The 22,066-nt window shown below is 36.7% G+C and overlaps 1 protein-coding gene across 4 annotated transcripts in view; it reads right to left on the minus strand.

Moving 5' to 3' along the window:
• The window catches only part of KHDRBS3 (KH RNA binding domain containing, signal transduction associated 3), a 98,920-nt gene that overhangs the window by 55,517 nt on the left and 21,337 nt on the right, over window positions 1–22,066 (minus strand). For all 4 annotated transcript variants that reach the window (XR_012624314.1, XM_074834276.1, XM_074834184.1 and 1 more), the window contains exons 2-3: window positions 17,593–17,711; window positions 5,927–6,043 (exon numbers count right to left, since the gene is read on the minus strand). Coding sequence is in view for 3 of the 4 variants with exons in the window: in XM_074834276.1 (XP_074690377.1) it covers window positions 5,927–6,043; window positions 17,593–17,711 (236 nt within the window). In the remaining variant the exon portion in view is untranslated. The remainder of the gene's footprint in view (window positions 1–5,926; window positions 6,044–17,592; window positions 17,712–22,066) is intronic.

Here is a 22,066-nt window from a genome sequence, read left to right on the forward strand (position 1 = left end):
AATATTAAGAGGCTAGAGACAGCAGGATTAGACTTTGTCAGCAAAACCATTATCAATAACTGATCTTAAAAACAGGAAGTAAAACAATATAAACATTACACTCTTAAACATTTAGTTTTAACAGGAACTGTTTCTTACTTAAATACTTTAAGCACAGTTATTCAAGACATGAACTGTCATCTAGTACTGGAAGCTAGATGTTTTCACCAGTGGAGTTCCCCATATATGTATTCTAGTATAGATATGCTATCAAGCATTCCCTGTCTTTTTTTAAAGGGGAAAAGAAAAATCACTGTGCAGTTAGATGTGCAGAGAATTGAGAATTAAAAAATTCATTTCTGTGATTATCAATCAACTTGCCTGGTAATAGCAACAAGCAATAAAAAAGTCAATTTTACATACAATGCCTGGTGAAAGATGATTTAAATCAGTAATTTTAACAAAAGCTAAGAAATTTCAGTGCCGGTTGTTCTAAAACCATTCCATAAGCAAACTTTTAAAGTAATTTTATCCTTTTTTCTTGCTTCACTTGAGAAGTTCACTTTGATTACAAATTTTTTTTTTTCCAATTCTGTTACATGAATTGGCAACACACTGCTCTCCACAGCTCTTAACACCACCCAAATGAGAATGAGCTCACTGGCGTACATCTCCCAAACCTGGGCACACATTAAGCATTTCAGTTTTTTATTCCCCATGATGACCAACACAAAAGCCACAGCTTGATCCCATTCTAGTATCCCTGCCTGACAGTATTTTTAGCTCCCACAAAATCCTCTGCCTTCCATTACTTGACAGTACATACATTGGTTAGGCTTGCCTAGTGCATGTGGATGATGTTTGGCTGGCCAAAACAGAGAACTTTCCCCCCCCTCTACTCTCAAATGGAGATTTGAGAGCTTCTGAAAGGATGAAGCCACACCAGATGTGGAACAAGGGAGCTAAGACAGCAAGGTCACCACTTTTTAAAAAATCTGTCCTTTGAATCTCCATCTTCTCACATAAATTGTACCACACCAAATGGCTCATGGCTGGGACAATCTGATTAAACTTCATGGTTTCAGTACAGTTTTCAGTGCAGTAATGCACTGCAAGAGCCTTGTGAAAAAGCTTATCCTATTTGCTTTGTACCTTGTGCTCTTGTATTTCATTCCTTTGTGGTCCAGAACAAGGCAGAGTACTAGCACAGCTTATGATGCATGGCAGCACAAGGCATCTGGCAATATGCCTACAAGACAGTTAATCTACTCTGCCCTGTATTCTACCATACTTAGAATTTTTTGCTTCTCATCATCCTTGTCAAGCTATCAAGAACCAGATACCAGCCCTATAAGTCTACTGCTTTAAATCAGAAGTTGAGTAGCAGTATTTATCAGAACATGCTCATAGTACTGTCTGTTTTCATCTTCACTACATCAGCTTTGATTTAGGTTCTAAATTTCTTCAGGTACTACCTGATATCTATTTTTAATATTAGCTTAAATTTGGCTTCTGTCAGATTTTATAAACCATTCAGAACACTCAAGTTCTTGAAAGGCCTGTACCAGTCTCAAACTATTGGTAACACATGAATAACTAATTGGGGTGGAAAGCTTTAAGTTATTTCTTCAGATTTACAATACAAAAGCAATCTTGTCATGGAATAAAGAAATTCTGAAATGGGTCCTTTTTTTCACTCTCCTGTAGACACATGAAAGCCTGAGTAGTCTAGCAAAAGGTATCTCAGCACTGACTAGTGAAAAGTCAGTGATGAAGTGACAGCACAGTTTGAAAAAAACATGTTAATTGAAGAGGAGAATTACTGAATCTAGATATTGTATATCACAAGTAGATATATGAAATGGTCCTCTGGATGTTGACAAAAGATGGAAGCCTAGACTGATTCTAGAGCTCAGTTTAACAAGGAATAAAAATATGAAAAATAAGACTTCAGAATGTGCTCTTAAACCCAAATCTCTTATTACAAAGCAGATTGGACATTCCGAAAGGGCAATTACAAGTCAGAGCTAGAGAAATACTGTTGCCCAAAATGAATTTCAATTCAGACTGGTTTATCTGTATCTATTACCCTGGTTTATCTAAATGTTTCTCTAGGGAACTTTCAAAAGGTAATGGTGATCTTTGCTACATTTTCTCAACCTTCCACATCAATTAGTTTTCTTCCATGAGCCTTTGAAGCTCTCTTAAAGTTAAAAAAATAGTGTTTAGAAGTTTAAGTTAGCGAAGTCTATGAAGCTTACTGCCACTTTTCCTCACTTCAGCAAAGTAGTAGTAATCATTATTCATTTAAAACTGGTAATACAGCAGGTATGCTAACATGCAAGTGTTTAGAAATACCTGACAATCTGATCCAGAGCTTCCAGCAACTAGTTCATCCCAGAATCTGTGGTCACCATCATTAAGTAGCCATGAGTATAAGCTGTCTCACTTCTAGTGACAGCAAAGATGCTGCAGTGAACTTGTTAGAGACAATAGATTAGATCCTCAGCTGTTGTGGTGCAAATCTGGCTTCAGTGTAAGGATTCTAATTTACATCAGCTGAAGGTTTTTTTGACTTCTGGTAATCCCAAAGATTTTGCTACCTGTAGCAAATTCTAAACACATTAGAGCTTCAAAACTGAAATTAGGGGATTTCCCAGACTTTTTTAAAACTTTAAATTACAGTTCATGCCATTGAACATATTATCACACATATGCACTTTTGACAAGGTTTGCTCCAATTTCCTGTTTACCAGAATATAGCATTGTTCAGATTTCACTTTCATCTGACCCTTAGATAAAATATCAATGAGAACTGGAAGATCCTACATAATGGCAATCATACTTTTTAAATGATTCCTCCTGTCCTACAAGATGCAAAATAGCAGGCCAGAAGCTTGTGGATTTTCTGTTTGGTCAGGTAGACCATTAGAAAACAGGGAGAAGCAAGTATGCTAGAGAAACTATGTGGTAGATAAGTCATGTTTGGAGTCACAGGTGCAATGAAAAGGCAGTCTCTCCCCTATGTGTCTCTAAGCTGGCTCATCACCTTGGTTCACCGTTCATCTTCTCTAGACTAGTGCTCTGAGCATTGCCAAGGCAGCAATGAAACTGCTTGGTTTTGTCACCTGGATTACTTGTGAGTAGAAAAGTAATGTAAACTATTGAACTATTGTTCTCCTATAGGAGCACCTCAGACTTCTCTCTGTATTTGAAATATAACCAACAGGGCAAGAGTAGGGCCTGTAGCAATAGTTTTAAACTAAGAGGGTAGACTCAGACTAGATATAAGGAAGAAGTTTTTTACAATGAGCATGGTGAAACACTTGCATAGGTTGCCCAGAGAGGTGGTAGATGTCCCATCCCTGGAAACACTCAGGGTCAGGTTGGATGGGGTTTTGAGCAACTTGATCTAGTTGGAAATGTCCCTGCTCATTGCAGGGGGGTTGGACTAAATGACCTTTAAAGGTCTCTTCCAACCCATGATTCTAAGAGCAATGTACTTCATTATTTGTCAATACCACACTGACGACTCCACCAGATTTTCCAAGTAATAGAAAAACTGGCTACATGCAAGAATTTGACAGCTTTTCTGAGCAGCAACGTGTTGACACCGAGTAATTCAATCCTTCAGCAAAGACTACTCCTTTCTCATACGGAAAAAAAATTGTATAATTAAGGTTCCCTTATTCAAGAGTTCTCTGGCCAATACAGTAGTTCCAGAAATGCTAAATGGATGTATGAAGATCAAAGCAAAAAGTAAGTTACTTGTTAAAGAGATATGGTTGAAACAATTAGTACATAGATAACCTACATGAAACTAGAGAAAATTTCTTATGTTCTCTTGTTTGGTTAAGTTCTCCACATACAGAGCCTCCAGCTTGCTGAGCCGCATCCCCAAAGAACTAGGGATGAGTGCAACCTGGTTTAGGTTATTAGCTGATAAGATGCCTTTGTAGCACCAGTACTTTCTTGCACATATCCTCTAGGTTCAATTGAGTACTGAAAACAGTGTCATTAGTCCGCTTTAATTCTGAAGGATACTTTCTAAGGACTACTCTAAATAGGTACATACAAGTCGTTCTAGATGTATCATTCCAAAGTATCCAACTGGCTCCTCTCTATTGTACCTTTTAAAAACAGCCAGACCTACAATGACAGAAATCTTACTGTTTCTGAACTCAAAGATTAAATGTATTGAAGTTTTCTCCAAACAATAGCTCAAACAACTTTATTAAACAGTTTTTAAAAAGTTACCTAAGCAGTTTTGGCTAGCATCTCGGTCAAGGAAAAGTCTAATAACAATTTGAACAATTACTTCATTACCAAAGGAAACGAGAACTTCATATTATTTCAATAGAAACCTTTAAAATTTCCCCAAGATTGAGACTCAAGTTAGGATCTGAACTTTTCAGTGTGATCTGCTTTTAATAAAACAAACTTTTTTATACTGCAAAGCCATTAGAAAAACCCAGGGGCCTTACTACTCCATGACACATCACATTTTGATAGAGAAACATGTAATGCAGCAACAGAAGAATGCCAGTTTGACACATTCCACAAGTACTTGGAAAGTTCACCAAGCATCATTTAAAACAATTTGGAGACTTACTTTGTCATCCTGGCTTAGAGCAAGTTTAGTTTATATTCTTTTTTCTGGTTGAATCATCATATTTCCTCTTAAAGTTACTAGCAATGTAGTTTTTCATAACTAGTTGTGAAACACTTAAATCTTAAAGTTGTATTACATAACAGTTCCCATTCAAAAAAAATCCCTCATCTTCAAGCCAATAAAACAATGTGTTTGTACAAACTTGTTATATTTAATAAAAATATTCCCAAGAAGGAATTAAAGGAAGAGTTACCTCTTAAATTGCACAGAAGGAATTAAAGGAAGAGTTACCTCTTAAATTGCACAGAACAAAGTAATTATGGGCTCTGATCAAGTTCTTAATACTCTATAAATCACATAACATTTATATTTTGCTGAAGAAATGTGCTAAAACATACAGTTTAGGAAATTCAGTAGCCAGCCCTCCAATTCACTCTTCCATATGCATCTCATTACCAGTCTTTACAGCACACAGTTTTTAAATTTCAGATTACATAAGCACAGAAAGATTTCACTAGAGGACTATAAAACATGGTATGCTACAGGCAAGAAATATGTTCAGTGTTTTAATTTGTATCATTAGGAATGCTCCAATTAAAAAAATGTAGCTTACCAGACAGCTGACATATCTCCTCACTGATATACACTTAGCCACTACAGATTTAGACAGAGATTTATTTCCGTGAGGAGTGAAACTGATTAGTACAAACACCTAGCAAGCTAAAGGTCTCTTCTGCTGTGTACTTTGGCTCTTGTAATGGATACATCCAGTATAACCAAATACTTCCCAAAGAAACAACTGCAATTTGTCACCTGCTCAAGCTGCATAAGTCATCCTCAGAGCTGTGTCATTTTTATGGTTGTATTTTATCTCCTTTCATCAGCTGTTTTTCCTCTTTGTCTAGAAGTGTTATTAAATGTTATTAAATTTAAACATTAAATGTTCTTTTACGTGAAAATGTTTGGATCTATCTAGAAAATCGGGTTCCTTCAAAAGCAAGAACACTGTCATGTTCACTTGGGCATTGCTCATTATAAACTGTAGAAGACCAACCTAGAACATGCCACTGGTAATGCCCTACTCACATCCCCAAGGACCACAGTTTGGGGGGCCCTACTTACAACTCATGATAGCTTCAAAATACTCGGAGAACACACTGCCTGGAAAACAGATGCCATCTGAATCTAACCAGTATGAGGATATCCTATGCTACTAGCTCCAATTTTTGTTACAGGGTTCATTCACCTCCCCTGAAATTTTAGGTAGCAAAATACAGGTATCAAACACTTCATTAACAGTAACACTCAGTAACACTCAATAACAGTAACACTTACCTTTGTCTTGTCCCTCATAGAACCTTTTCCCAAAATAGACATTTTTGTCAGTGTTTCTTCCTGTAAACGCTTTAGAGAATTGCCACGTGGACCCAAAAGTTTTCCCACAAAATTGAACTGTAAGAAAACAAAAAACATTAAGCTCATTAGATTTTTAAGCATAAACAAACATGCAAAATGGAATATTTTGCTGAAACATTTTCGTTCTAGGTGCAAAAAAGTATTAGATCATGTTACAGTCATTAAGTACAACTGTGTAGAACAGTTAATAGCATGTCCACCAGGTGTCAATAGAAACAGAAGTATCTGAACTCTAGTATAAAAAGAACTTTGTTTATCCCATTCAACACTGCGAACAGATGTACTCAAACTGCAATTCAGTTTTTCAACAATTGTTACCAGGTACATAACCATAAAAACAAAGCTGGCAGCAATCTCCAGATACAATACCAAAGCTCTAAAGAAAAATATCTTATTTGCTTTATCCTCCCTTGAAGATTTATGAAGTAACCCATACAATGTACCCTACACTAACACAGAAACGAGGAACTAAATCCAGAGAACATAAGCACATAAACGCACTCCCAAACCAGAATCTACACTTAAGATCTTCTCAAATGTCACTCAACTCCCATTATCACTGAAGTTTACCAAAGCCAGGTGGAGTTCATAACCATGGCATTACACCATTAGGATGACCAGGGAGAAGTGGTGAGCCACAACTGGGAAGAAAAGGAAAATCCAACTATTTCCTTTCACAGAAAATACCCAAACATACAGCTGGTGTTTTCAGCCCAAAGGGTACTTCAGAGGGAAAGCAGGCTAAAGAAAACTGGTCTCAAAAAAACCCATTCATAAAGGAAAAAAACAAGGGAGAATCTGCCTGTTGTCATTTTAGTGACACAAAAACTGGGCTTTGTAGAGCCAGGATGTATGAAAGGTCTCATGAGCATTGTCCCATAGGGCATATATTCCCAGTCACACCTACCAGGAGGAAAGCTGTATACATTCAGCAGCCCACTTTCATATATCACTGCACTGTGTTTTGGAAGGTATATAAAATTTGAAGGATAGTTACAGAGAAGACTTGAGGATTCACTTAAAGTATGCATACAACTATTTTAGTTGGGGAAAAAAACACCCAAAAAGAGCTGACAAAAACTACACTTGGAAGTTGGTATGGAATGCTGCAAACACTCCCCAAAAGTAATAATTTATTCCTGTATTGGATTTACATGGCAAAGTTTTGGTAGCAGGAGGCTGCAAGGGTGAATTCTGTGAAAAGATGCCAGAAGCTGCTCCCATGTTGGATAGAGCCAGCTCCAAGACAGACACACCACTGCCCAAAGCTTAGCCCATCAGCCACACAGCACTTATGTGATAAGATATTTAAGAAAGGGTAAAACCACTATAAAGTTGAGACAAGTGAGAAAATGTGAGAGAAAACTCTGCAAACATCAAGGTCAATGAAAGAGGGGGATGAGGCACTCCAGGCACCAGAGCAGAGATTCCCCTGCAGCCCGTGGTGCAGCCCATGGTGAGGCAGCTGTTCCCTGTACCCATGGAGGTCCATGGTGGAGCAGATCTCCACCCACAGCCCGCGGAGGATCCTACACTGGAGCAGGTGGATGCCCTAAGGATGCTGTGACCCTGTGGGAAGCCCACACTGGAGCAGGCTCCTGGCAGGACCTGTGGTCCCATGGAGAGAGGAGTCCACGCTGGAGCTGCTTTTCTGGCAGGACTTCTGACCCCGTGGGGGACCCACACTGGAGCAGTCTGTTCCACAGGGTGCAGTCCTTCAGGAAGGGAACCGCACTGAACAGTTCTTGAACTACAGCCCATGGGAAGGACCCACACTGGAGCAGTTCATGAGCTACTATCCTGGGGGAGGAACCCCAGGCTGGAACAGGAGAAGAGCAGGAAGAAGAAGCAGCAGCAGAGACAGTGTTATGAGCTGACCACAAACCCCATTCTCCATCCCCCTGTGCCACTCGGGGGAAGAAGGTAGAAGAGTCAGGAGTGAAGTTGAGCCCAGAAAGGGGGGCAGTTGTAGGAAAGGTGGTTTTAAGTTTTAGTTCTCACTATCCTCCTGTTACAGTTAATTGGCAATAAATTAATCAGCCAAGTCTTTTGTCCATGACTAATTGGTGAGTGATCTCCCGGTCCTTATCTCAACCCACAAGCTTTCCATCTTTCTCCCCTCATCCTGTTGAGGAAGAGGAGTGCTAGAACAGCTTGGTGGGCATCTGGCAGCCAGCAAAGGTCAACCCACCACAAATCCTGACAATACTGCAATAGAGATTATTTTATAATGCTACTGTTCAGGAATATTTACTATCCCCTGTAAAACCAGGATGCTCATTGTTGGAACCCAGAGTGACATAATCATGTTAACAAAAAGATAGTTTTAAGCACAAATAAAATACAGTGATGCTAAAAAGTAAACAGGCTTAAATTACTTCGTTTGTAGCCTCAAATTTATTTAACAGCTTTTAAGTTTTCTGATTATTCCCCTACTACTGTGTCACTAAAGGTCCAAGATTGGCTTCTTTCACCTCTGTTCCTCTGGAGAAGTTTGAAAACACTTGAATGAGGTAGTAGCAGCTCAAAATCCTTTACTGCTACACTGGAAGTGCTGACAGAAAAGAGGCCAGCTGCAGTCAACCTACAGTGCAGAAAGTCTACAGCTCTAGTTCACCCACTTCAGCTTTAGACAAGAAATGCAAGCATTAAAAGCCTATTAAATATGAAAATATTATTTCATTCCCCTTAGTAATTGCAAGATCAACTCCCAATGTAGACCTGAGTTAGAACCAAGATACAATGGAACAAATGGCATATGGATGACTACAGTCCACAGAAGCTATTAAATTTAAGGCCTTGCACGAACTAGTCCTCTGAAATTATCAGGCCAAATCTCAAGAAATCCTCAGGCAATTTGTTTTTTCTTATATTCTAAGATACAGCCAAGGAAGATATTCATGGGAAAGAAACTGCCCAGAAAAACAGTAATATCCCTTGCTGAGAATATTCAGGAATCAAGGTCACTGACAGGACCCTGTATAATCTGGTTTAGTCATGATTTCAACAGAAGGTTGGACCAAATGTTCTCTAGATGTCTCTTCCAACTTGGACTTCTGATTTTATTATTTCTGGAGGTGTAACTGTAAGAAAATCAAACAAATTGAAACAATTCATAACAAGTCTGAACTTCCAAAAGTCAGTAACTCCTTGTGAACAGTTTCCTTAAATAAAGGATCATTACTTATGAACAGGGAGTTCATAGTTAAGCTCAAATGAAAGCTTTCATATAGTGGAATACTACATCAATTTTTCAAGCATTACTTAAGATTACTTATGGTTACTTTAAAATAGCCTTGTAAGTTATTAGGAACAAAAATAAACACTGCATACACTTAAAATGAGAGATTTCCCATTTACAGTAAAGTATGCTGAAATTATTTCAGATTGAGTACCTGCAGTCTGATACAGCCTAAATATCCAGCAGTAATCTTAGTTAAAATATTCAGGTGAAGTTTTGCTCAATTTTTGAATGCAATTTAGGAGTAGGCAAGTATGTATTCCACAACACAATGCATAGCTCTGAACATATCTTCCTAACTGGAACAAACAACTATCTGACAATTAAAATACAAACTACAAATCATAACAAATGGAAGCTCATATCTGCAACAAAAACAAAATCCACTTTGCATGTAATCAAAATAGCTAAAAGGCTTCGGTGCTTGGAGAATACTGGGGTGTTCCAAAGCATTTTATTTACTGCAGCTGTATTATTTTAATTGAAGCCAAATAGTTTAATATGTTGTGTATATCTAAAAGTTGACCTACAAAACTGTAGCACCACTAGAAGCTGTCACCTTCTCAAAACCAAAAAAACTCTAGCATTGAAGCTGGACATTATGGTAGCTCTACAAGTAGCTGCACAGATGACATGTTCTAGACAACACAGTTAATGAACATGAAAATGTATTAGCTGTATTCTGAGGTCCAATGAACTATTCTTTCCTGTTCATCGAGGCTCTAAATATTAGATTTGACAAGTCTGAAGCATAAGAAACCTGTGCTGCAAGTCTGAAATTCTGCTGATTTGAAAGCACAATACCTCTAGATGTAGCTTAAAAACACAATGAACATTGAAGGTTGCTAAAAAATGGCTTACAACAGTCCCAAAGCCTTTTTGCTCCCATATAACAAAGTGAAAAAGCTTTTGAACATTTCAGTTAATTATTCCATAAATAAAACCCATTTATGATATTGAATGAATTCTTTCAGTAGAAAACAAATTATTTACTTTGAACAGGTACTGGATTTTGTTCGAACCACTGGTTTATCTCTCTTTTACATCAAATGGGAAACATCTGAGCAGTAAATGTTTATTTTGAAGTATTTCAGAGATACAGAAACACTCAAAAAGATATCAGCCACAAAATTACTATGGTTATTTATACCCTTTATCCCCAGCAATCAAGAAGTAGGAGGACTCAGACCTATAGGTACAAAACCACTACAGTAATACAAGTTTGTTACAAAATTAACAAATCCATCCTATCTGCTGGTGAAACAGAAATCAGTAAGTCTGGCATATCCAAGTCAGCTCTTACACAAGATAGCTCATGTATAAGTTTCATGGGCCCTTCCCATGTTTCACATTTAGAGTTTATTTGCCCAAGAGCACAAAAATAAAAAAAATCAGGTCTAGTATTGAATTCAAGCTTATAAACTATCTCTGAACTAGAGGCACTGGATAGCAACAAGACGACATCTAAGCAGCTCTGTACAAGTCAGATCAGTCACATTCACTAGTTCTGGCTCAGAATCAGACATGTCAGACTCCCCTCTTCTCACCCTTCTCTCTAGTACAGCATGGTCACATCCAAACTGCTGTAAATACTCAAAACTGTCCTCTAGTTCACTAGCTTCAGCTTAACTGTATTAAGGCAGTCACACTGCTTTCCAGTACAAGCTGATGTGGAAGCTATTGCCCAATACACAGTTCTACAGGATAACTGAACTCTGAGGAGCCAGCCATGAATGTTATTGAACACCAGATGAATCACTTGTGTTAAATCAAGGATTGTCTCTACATTTAGACAGCTTCTGATGTCTTAGGTAAGACCCAGGATATTATGGATGATGGTACATAAAACAGAAGATAAAGTCCCCAACTCAAAGTTGCTTCTAGACCAGCTCTGAAGGATATGCCACATATGGCACCTCGAACAAAATTACAGCAAAACATTTAAGGCATATTTACAAAAACAGTATCAGGATTCAGATTAACAGACCTGGGAGGACACAATTTGAAAGAGATGGGAAAAATTGTTACCTCAGCTACAGTTCAAGCCAAATAACATTCCAGTAGTGATAAATAGTACCCTCTGTAGTCTTACATCATTACAAAGTATCACCGGATATACATTAGTTTGAGCAAAAGGATGCAAGATTTAAGGGGTGTTCTTATTCCCTAAAACTTATCACTGAAAGCACATCCTCCTATACCTACACCTCTGGTTTACTCTGTGGGTAAAGATACACCATCAAGTGCTACAGCTCCTTCTCAAATTCCTCAGATATGGGATTCTACCCCCTGGCCATGGTGTCCACTAGCCCAGAAATACTGGTTAACTACACCAATACTGAAAGCATATATGTTTCCCTTTAACAGATTACCTTAAAGTACTGTATAACCAAAAAATCTCCAATTTAAAATACATTTTTAATATAGAAAATTTATTCCAATAGAAACAGAAAAAAATAATCAATAATTGTGGTTTTGCTTGAAAATTGTTTCCTCTAGACATTCATAAATCTTCATTTTAAGAAGCATTTCTGCAGATAAAATATAATGGAGATTAGAGACATCACTGCTTAACACCCATTTCTTCAGAATCCCCAAATCAAAATATGACTAACAGTCATCTAGAGACTGATTTCCTTATCAGATCACTGCTTGAAACTACTATTCCCTGAAAACAGTTCTGGAAAAAACACAGCTACAAACGGTATACCAGTGAGACATTCTCTCCATAAGCATTTGACCTACTATATGAATTTCAGAAGACAAATTGATGCCAGTGCTACAGCATTTTTAAATGTATATATTACAGAAGGGGGATACAACAGAAAAAGTAATCCTTGTTTATCTCCACCAAGACAAGTGTGCTGAGAATGGTTCATCCAGCTTAAAATACTTAGTGGAAGTATAAATGCTTGACCAAATGCTTTCCTGTAAAGCCCTAAGCAAGCCATTGTCATTAAAGCCATAGAAAGCTTTCTTGGCATATTAGTTTTCTGCAACGGTTCCTCTGTGATAGGGTTACTAGAAAAAAAAAAAATCATTAAATTAAGATTCAGAGCACTTTCCCTTACAATGACTTGAAACCAGGAAGACTGTAAAACCACTTTTTCCCCCCCCTCAAGAAAATAAGGTTTCTATAGAAAGGTAAATACTTCAAGCATCTATATTGTACCACAAACTACTCTCTCCTTCACACAACACAGTAATAGGTCTTTAAACATTTATTCACTGAAAGCTTGGTCAATTACTATAAAGTTGCTCAAAAGTTATGATATGACATTTGATGCTTGTTCCCCCATGTCACTTATGGTTATACAACCACATTTTTTCATTTCTAAGAAATCCTTAGAACTAAGCTATTATGAAAAATTGTTTTCTAACTAGTCATGTGATAAAAACATTAAACTCTCCATAACTTTATGGAACAACTGCAGATATATATGACAATGACATTTTAAAATAGATATTTTCACTTTAATGTTGAGCTAAAAAGCTTAAACTGACACCAGTTTCATAAGCCAGTAACTTTTGAGAATATATTTAAAGTACCACTTCATGGAACACAACACAGACCATTTCTTACTGACTTCTGAGATTTACCCAGTATTTAAGTGTAGATCTATGAGCAATTTTTGAAGTGGTAACCTGTCACAAAAAATAATTGTTCCCATAGTTTTGAATCATTTCATGGAAAACCATCATCATTCCATTTATCATCCATGGAAGCTATTTTTATCTCTGAATTCAGAACACCTGAATTCAGTAACTGTCAAAGCAAAATCAGATTTCTGAGACTAAACTACCTCACAATGTATATTCATTAAATGTATGGGAGGGGGGATAACACCCTCCTGCCTGATTTGTATGTATCTAAGTTATGAAACACCTCTCACATGCTGACATTTCATAGCACCGTTAGGGCTGATCCAGAAAGTCCCCTCACCAAGACAACAACATCATGACCTTCCATGGCCAGCTCACTTCTGCCTTGAAGTCTGTGCAAGTTTTAATATTATTTTCAAGCCTGAAATGCAAAAATACAGGTTTAAGGGTCACATTTTCACACCTGACCTAGAATCAGTTGAGGTACTCGGCTGATCAAATAGTAAGGTATATTAAATCACCCTGAACTCCATTGCCTAAGTTGACAAGATCTTATTCCACTAATGGCAGTTTAGACATCCTGCATCCACATGGACTCCTACCAGTAGTAACTTGATTTACAACTGAATCCTACCTCAAAGAGTTGGCCCTTTCCCAATAAGGTCGCATAAGAGCCCTGACCTCTCTAATCCTTGCTTGTAGCACATGTCCCAGTTACAACAGGATTGCAGACAGCATGACCAAAGCATATTCATTCCTCACTTAAGTACCTCAGAGTAATTTCCATTTCACAGCAATTCAGACTTCTCAGAAGAATCTGTAGAGCTGCACCAACCTGAAAAATTCATAATATTGTAACAAACAGGTTTTGAGAAGGCTTGACTGGACCTGCAATCTATAGAAGAGTTTCCACAAGTTTTTGTCTTGCTAAGTAAGGCTATCTGTCACCATATCAAGAGACACTAATTCATTTTTTTTTTTTGATGTGTAGAGGAGTCTGAAGAACACAACTGAAGAAATTAATTCAAATGCACAACCAGCCTCAAGCAAAAACTGAATGTAACTTCTGGGACTATCTTACATTATTTCATAAAGCAGACAAAATTGGTTAGTCTATCACCTTCTATCAAGGTCCAGACATGAAAAAACATTTAGGCCAGCTAGCTCTAGCATTAGATATCAAGCCTGTTAACACTGCCAAGCTTCAAGCAAGACAGAAGGTCCCAGCTAAAGGATATACATATATAGCACTGCAGAAGCAACCAAGAGCTGTTAGGTAGGAGGCACGTTAAGCACATCACCACAGACTCAACTGCACACTAAGCAGAAGACCAGCAACTCATACAGTTTTTGCAGGAAGACCGAGACGCCCAAAAAAGTAGAATACCTACTTTTGAATCTGAGGTCTACCAGATTCTTTTCCAATAGGAACCCAGCTGCTCTGAAATTCAGTTGAATAGCTTTCTGCTGCAGTTAACCTGTCACCTTCCAGGGCTGTCAGAGGTAATGAGGCTAAATTTGCACAGGACCTAGCTATGAGCCCGTGAATATATCTGACAGGAAAGGTAATGTGAGCAGGCATTACAATGCCAGGCTGATCAGATCAGAGCTAGGACTGCCTGACCTGTGTTGAGGTTATTATGATTTATTCAAAGAGTCAGAGAAGTTTTAAAGAGGGAAAGGGCAATGAAATACTTAAAGGAAACTTAGTTAACCCTGTGTCAGGTCCAGTAAGCTGTCTGAATGGGGGTAGTGCACTGGTGTGCTGTTTAGGTCCAGAGACCTCATTTATCACAAAACATTGATATTTCATTAATCCTATCTATGCTTGCTAGAGAATCACTGGCAAATATAAACAAAGCAATAGTTCCTGCTAGCAAAACCACTTATATTTGTAGATAGTTTTATTTTCAGACATTAAACCCTATTAAGGATTTAATAACTTTAATAACTTGCTTTTTTTGATCTTGTTTAAAAGCATGATCATTTATTTGGGGAAGCACTACTTTATTCATAAAGCTGAAACAACCTTAGGTTTTCCTCAACACTTTCTGGATACTCAAGTTTGCCATATTCAAGCCCAACTGGTACACCCCAGTGCTAGTTTGACAGATTGATCAATTATTGTAGTGACTTCGTCAGCTTCAAACAGCAGATTCCCAGTTCACTAACACCAAAACCACTACATCTTGTGAAAGACTGGAGGTATTTTTTTATTCAGGATCTGCCACAGTAGCTAATAGCATTAGTGTGAACTGCAGGCATACAGAAACAGATGCCAGTTTACGAGAACTGCTAAACTCAATACTCACATGCAGAAGAGCTTTTTGCACAGATTTCATCCATATTTAAGTCTTAAACTCCTTCTGAAGCCATTTGTCACCAATCCTGATCAGTAGGAAGGAGAAAATTGCTCACAAAACAGAAGATCTTTTAACCATTTTTTCTGAGGAACTATCACTTGACACCTTCTACAAATGACACCGTTGCACTAATACTAACATCTCTTGTAGGCAAAATGGTCTAGGAAACTGTACAAATGCACAGAAAAGAGCAGAGAGGCATAAAGCATTTACATGAAGCATCATTTCAGATTTTATAATCGTGTAATACTTTCTGCTTAAGTTCTGCAGAATCTGAATATGTAATGCATGCCCTCTAAACACAGCTCAGTGAAACCAAGATGACTGGAATAATTCCATACCTACCCCAAAAGACTTGACAAAGCATCCCTAATTTATGAGCCCTCCTCTGAACACACCTAACAGGAAGAGGATTAGCATTTAGAGAAAACATTAGGATGTAAAAAGACTTTATACCCCTGTGTACAGGCATTCAAAACTCACATCACTCACTGTAGACTACAGTATGCCAGAATAAGGCTCTCAGTTTGCCATGTCAAAGCTACATCACTCCATGCAATGCATTTAAATTTATTAGATCTCAAAAAAACCACAAGCTTGGTTCTAGTAAACAAGTGATACTAAACTGTAGCGACTGCTTGTGGTTTAGGATGGGTGTTTTTCAGGGAAGATCATCTTGATCCTGTTGTAACATCATCTTGTACCTGTTGTAAGTCTGATTTTATACTTACCTCCCAGACTACTCCTATACAGTGAGAATTTTATTTCCTTCTGACTATATGGAATCCTTAACAAGTAAACTTTAATATAAGTATACATTTATATGTAATAAAGTGGAAATTTTAAGAAAGATTGAGCCCCCCTATATTGGGGTTAAAATATTCTTAAACAGAAGATACCTAGGATTTTATTGACTCTGACAGAACGGAGATTTGTGTGAGTGGAGGCACCAGTATTCTGCTTTCTGTGGAGCCACAGGAACTGCCATGGTATGTCTATTCTGCACAGCAGTTGTACTCTATACCCCTGCATCCTAGTAGTCTAAAGACAGACATACAGGATTACAAAGCTCTATCTGGATATAAATTCAGGTTTCTTTCCATAGCACATACCAGGCTTTATTCCAGCTCAAAGGCCATCTCCATGATCCAGAGCTACTGAGCACACAGCAGAGCATACCTGACCATTCAAAAGATGGCAAGGGCTTTCCTACTAGCTATCCTAAATAAGAATTTCAGTGTTTAGTCTTTTAAAAGAAAGTTGATGCCACATAAAGAAGCAGAAGCACCTTTCAGAAGGCACTGCTTCCCTTTAATATGCGTTTTGCCTTTCTTTCCCTTGAGCTCAAGTATCTACATCTCAGCATCTAAGAAAAACATCCTGATTGCAAACATGAACCATGTAAGGTTCCCCTATCTATTACCTTCCCATCTTTATGTTTCTGTATGCTTGTATATATCTCTTCAGTCATAAGATTACTTTAAGTCAGAGTTCAAGGAGGTTCCCACATATAAATGGTATGTAGTCTTGAATTCACTGAAGCAGTATTTCAAGAAACTTTGAACATCAGTGAAGCAATTCCCACAAGTTACCCAGCATAGTCTGAGAAAAACACTGATACTATGGAAAAATATTTATAAAGTCTTCCTAAAGAAATGAAGGAATTCCTTTCCTCCATGAGCAGAGTCTTGAAATCGCTAGTAGAAAGAAGCCATTTCAAACAAGAAAAAAATGCTAATCTGATTTTCGTAGCGTTAACCTTAAAATTCAAAAAGGGACCAAACGAATGAAGTTCCACAGCCTATTCAGTGTTGAATAAATGCTTCCAGGTAGCAACATTTCAGTGCAGAATAATACCTGGCAGTAGTATTAAGAATTCATGGTGGTCAAAGATATTAACAAAACAGACCCTACCCCTCCAGTACAGGATACATAATTTAGTAGCATAGATATAACTAACTCAAGACTAATAGTGGCTGAAACTTAGGAGGATGAGAAGAAAAAGTTCACACAGCAAGTTCCTTACTGGTGCATTTTAAGCTGCACTTCTACTTACAATAGGAAAGTTTCAAAGCCTGGCATCAGAGTCAACTTAAATATACTTCATTCCTTTTGATATTTTGAAGATTCTGCTATCCTGAAAATGATTCATTTATCATTTGTTGTCAATGTACTGTTTTGGGTCACCAGCACCCCTTTCCTGCACATTTATTCCAAGAACCAGTCCTACCTTAGAACTTCTATACAACAAACTGCAGAACAGTAACAGTAGAGATTGTTAATAACTTTAAATGTAACAGTTAAAAAAATAGTTAAGGTTAGTGGAGTATCTTTTATAAGCACTTAGATTTATTTATCAGTATGAAACTTGGGCTTACCTTAGGGAATTGTTTTACTGGAATCAAAACTTTTTGTCCCAACTTCATATTTTTATTGATGACCACATCAATATACTTTTCTTCTTCCTTTCCTTCCCCCTTCTGGAATTTTTCAATTTCTGTTAAAAGAAAAAAGTTAGTTATTTTCTCAGTTTAATACAACAATCTAAAAGCTGAGAATCTTCAAAATTACTATAAATTAAAAACTTTAGAACTAATACTGTATGGCATAATACATAAGGCATATTGTGTAACATACATATAACAGGTTATATAGGTCAAGGGAGTAAACCATGTTTTGCTTTTTCAGACTTTAATATTCATGTTCATATCAGCACATTGAATTAGCACTGCAAGCATTTTAAATGTTGACTTTTAACACTTATGATACTGCTTGATCCATATGAAATGTAAATGTAAAAATCTATTCTTACATTATGTTGTAAGCTTTTGAATTTAAAAATGAATAAAGGTATCTAATACTTGACTATTTTATTCCTCTATACTATAAAGTAAACAGTTTTAATGGTGGTTGTCTACAGTGCACTTATGAGCAAGTGTCAAAATAACCTTTCAAAATTTCAGGAATACAGTTGAGGCACATAGATCATATCCAAAAGTCTGAGGTTAGTGTTATACCAATAACAATTAGGAAAGATTTAGAAATTCAAACCCAGGCTGCATGACTCTGCTTATTCCGGAGATACATACAAAACTGATTCTTGATTATAATTCTCTCCAAATATTGACTCTCCAGTGTGATAATGAAAAATTGCAGATTTTATTTCATTGATGGGGAAACATGAGTAGCATACAAGGAGACTAAAAATGAAGCATTACTTGAAGTCTTTGCTGGATTGGGTCCAGCATGCTATGGGTTGCAGTGTTAAACATGTTAGCACAGGACATACCAAAATACAATCAATTTCAGAAGTGCAACACATTCTTCTGTGGACATCTAACATTTATCCTCCACAATCCCCTTCAAATATCTTGTTAAGTTTTTCCCAACAAGAAACACCCCTCTACTCTACTTAACAGGTAGAAGTTAAAGACATTCATCAAAACTTTGACGTTTTAGTGGGAATGTGATCTTATGCCAACAAGTGACAGTAACAAAAACTTTTGAGTGCAAAGAAACCAATCAAAACTAAAGAAAGCATCCTTTAGGTATACTTTAAAAGACAATTTAGTTTCAAATTACTTCCAGTGAAAAACAGAAATAGTACACCCACACATTACTTACTACTGAAAAAACCTATGCATCAATAGCTTTTTAATGAATACCAGTCCATTCCCATTTACCACCAGAAATGAAAACACCAACATCTTTCCCAATAACAAACTCCAGTCTTCTATGCAGGTTTTCACCTCACTAGTGCAGAACAGAAAATTAAGTACAATTGCATTTACTTGAGTTAGTGTTCAGTGACTGAAGAACTAAGAAAGCCAAACTAGCCTCAGACTACCTGAAGGTTTCTTCAAAGAAAGGCCTGCTCCATCTATACTTTCAAGTCTTCTTGGCAAGTCCCTAGGAAGTTTGAGTCATATGGATTATATTAACGTAAACATTCTGGAGGAGCCCTATCAAAGCAACCTTCCTCTGAAGTGTCCTTTATGTTGCAGCATGCTCAGAGAAAACTCCAAAGCCCTCAGCCCACAGGCTGACAACAACTACTGAGGAACATATTTTAACAGCTGAATCCAGATAAAAATGGAATTTGCATGTTCTTTGTATGTGCCACTTTATGGACTAGAGAATTATGGGCAATTAAATAGATGTAAAGTTACACTGAAACTCCTTTCCAGATGAAATTAGGACTGAAATTTTATAGGCATGATATTCACACTCAAAGCAGGTGACTGGTATTGTTCAGAAGTCAAAGTTCCTGAATGTGATACTCAGACGAAAGTGCAGTACTATCACAGCAATCAAATACAAATAAACTACTTTTAACACCCCTACTTCCTGATATAACAAGGGCACTTATGATAAAGCTCTTTGATTTCTCTTGGAAAACAAGACTAGACACTTTGAGGTTTGTATGTTTTACAAGTGGAAAACAGAAATACAAAACATTTCTAATGCTGTTGGCATATACTATTAACAGTATAATTACACAAAGCAACACAGATTTGATGTGTGGTGTTCTCTAGCAACATTTTACACCAAGGAATAGCAACTATTAAAGTTGTAATAATACACCCATTTTGTTATGACTGAAGCAAATGCAGTTACAACAGTTTAGTATGACTCCATTTAGTATTGACTTTAAATGTTAGGTCTAGAATTTGTTCCAAAAAAATCAGCAAAGCACAGGTCAACTTCATTCAAGATTAAAAATTAATGCACAGTGCTGTAGTATTTTGGAACACATCAGTGCATTGAAGACTCCTGGTAGTTAGATTGATACAAGATCTTTAAAAGTTTTTAGTAGCTATAATTACTGTTACAGTTATGGACTTTTTCCTGAAATACTCTAAAGGTACCTTATTTTGTAAGTTTAACAAAGCCCACCAAGTTTTTATGAACTGGTAAAGCTAAAAATTTGTTTTCTCCTGTTAAGTCATATACTATTGTATACAACTGCATAGTATGGCATACAGTGCAATCCCCCTGCCCATCTGAAAATCTAGTGTTCTAAAAATTGTATTTCTAGAAGTAGTAAGAAATTTTAAATTAGAACTACAAGCTTATGAACAAACAGTGGTTTAAGGACCTAAGAGTGAGTTTCATTTCAGGAACATTCAGATGTCTCAGACTTGTCAAGGTTATAACTTATTTGAAGAGTTAAGAGCAGAATTCTAACAATATCTCCATTACATTCCTCAGATGAGCCAGCTGCATAAATTCCATAAGAGATCACTACACTGTTACTTGTATTTCCTAAGTATTTTAGCTTAAGTTATTTGAATTCAGTACTTGAAGGACTGCAACTCAATGGTAGATACACTCATAATTTCATAGTATTGTGATTTAGTTAATACAAAAAAGTTAAGGTCATTGAAAGAACATTCCCTTCTTCCTTTAGTAATCAGTGAATTTGAAGTAGCCAAAGTAAACATTAAAAGAAACCCATTCATTATTCTGAAGATCAGTCTTCCTACTCCAAATAGCTACATACTTTATTGACCATTTTAAGAACAACCATTTCTTTATTCTTTAACTTTCACTGTTTAATCAACTTTCCATTTCCTTTAAGAAGCTACTGAAACCTATAAAAGGCTGCAAATAACTCAGCAAAATGGATCACAATCTTACCCATTTGTTTTAAAGTTAAATGACTTGTTTTTCTTCTAATAGCCATAGCACTACAATACAAGGTAAGAAATTATTCCTATTATGGTCCAAAGTTAATCAAACTGACTTTAGACTTGATACATATTCACTGCTATTGTACGACTTTCATTTTGGATTAACAAAGTCCAGGCCACTGAATTACTGAAAATTTATCTTACATTGAGACCACATTTTCTCAGATTTTTCTAGTTTTTGTGATTTCTTTACTCAAAGCTAAGTTGTATATGAAAAAGTATTAGAATTTTATCCATATCTTAACAGCTCATTCAGTATCCATCATTCACATATATCAAGCTTTAGATAATTAGGGAAAAATCATGCCAGATCACACAGGAAATCCAATCAGATTTTCAAGGTCAAATAGATAGGAAGATTTGCTTTTTCCTAATCCTTAGATTACATTCTGTACTGCTTAGCTGTATGAAGCAATGACATTTCCTAGATCACAAATAGTAAGTAAACATGTCATTAAAGCTTCCCATAATGCTAGAGATTAAAATCCCATGTTCTCAGACCAAGCATGCAGCTAATGCAGCAGTCCAGGAACTTAACTGGATGAAGCAGTAACTGCATGGATTTTTTTCTTTACATTTAATCATAGCAGAGACATCTATCTAAGCAATGATTACTCCTCAGTTAATTCACTGAATAATGTTGCTAGATACATCAGATAATGACAAAGTAGAATTGTTTCATGTTAATCTTTAGGTAGAATTAATCTTCCTGCGGCGGAACTAGAAACCAGGATTCCAGCTCTCCCTGCTAAGCCAATATAAATACTTGTGTTTAACACAAAACAAAGTGATGCTCTGTATTTGTCCGTACTAAAGCATTACAATCAATGTAAGATCAAACATCAGAGTACACAGAAAAGTTTACTGCATTTGTCCTTAGTACTACGTTTCCAAAACAAGAACCAGGTATTCTACATTCTACTATTTTTCCTTAGATTCAGAAGGCTTATCAGACATCTTATAAAATCCAAATCATTTCATACTAATTTTTTCTACTTCAGATGGAAGAACAAGTGAAGAATCCAAGGCTCAAATTCTAGGACATCCAAAATGATCATGGCTTCAGAAAACAGGGGATTGACAGAACTGCACTGCAATTTCACTAGAAATAGTTCCCACATTAATTCTGAAAACGAAAATATTGTAATAACAACATTGT

This window comes from Strix aluco, chromosome 1, assembly GCF_031877795.1.
Source record: "Strix aluco isolate bStrAlu1 chromosome 1, bStrAlu1.hap1, whole genome shotgun sequence".
In the NCBI taxonomy this organism is placed as follows: Eukaryota; Metazoa; Chordata; class Aves; order Strigiformes; family Strigidae; genus Strix; species Strix aluco.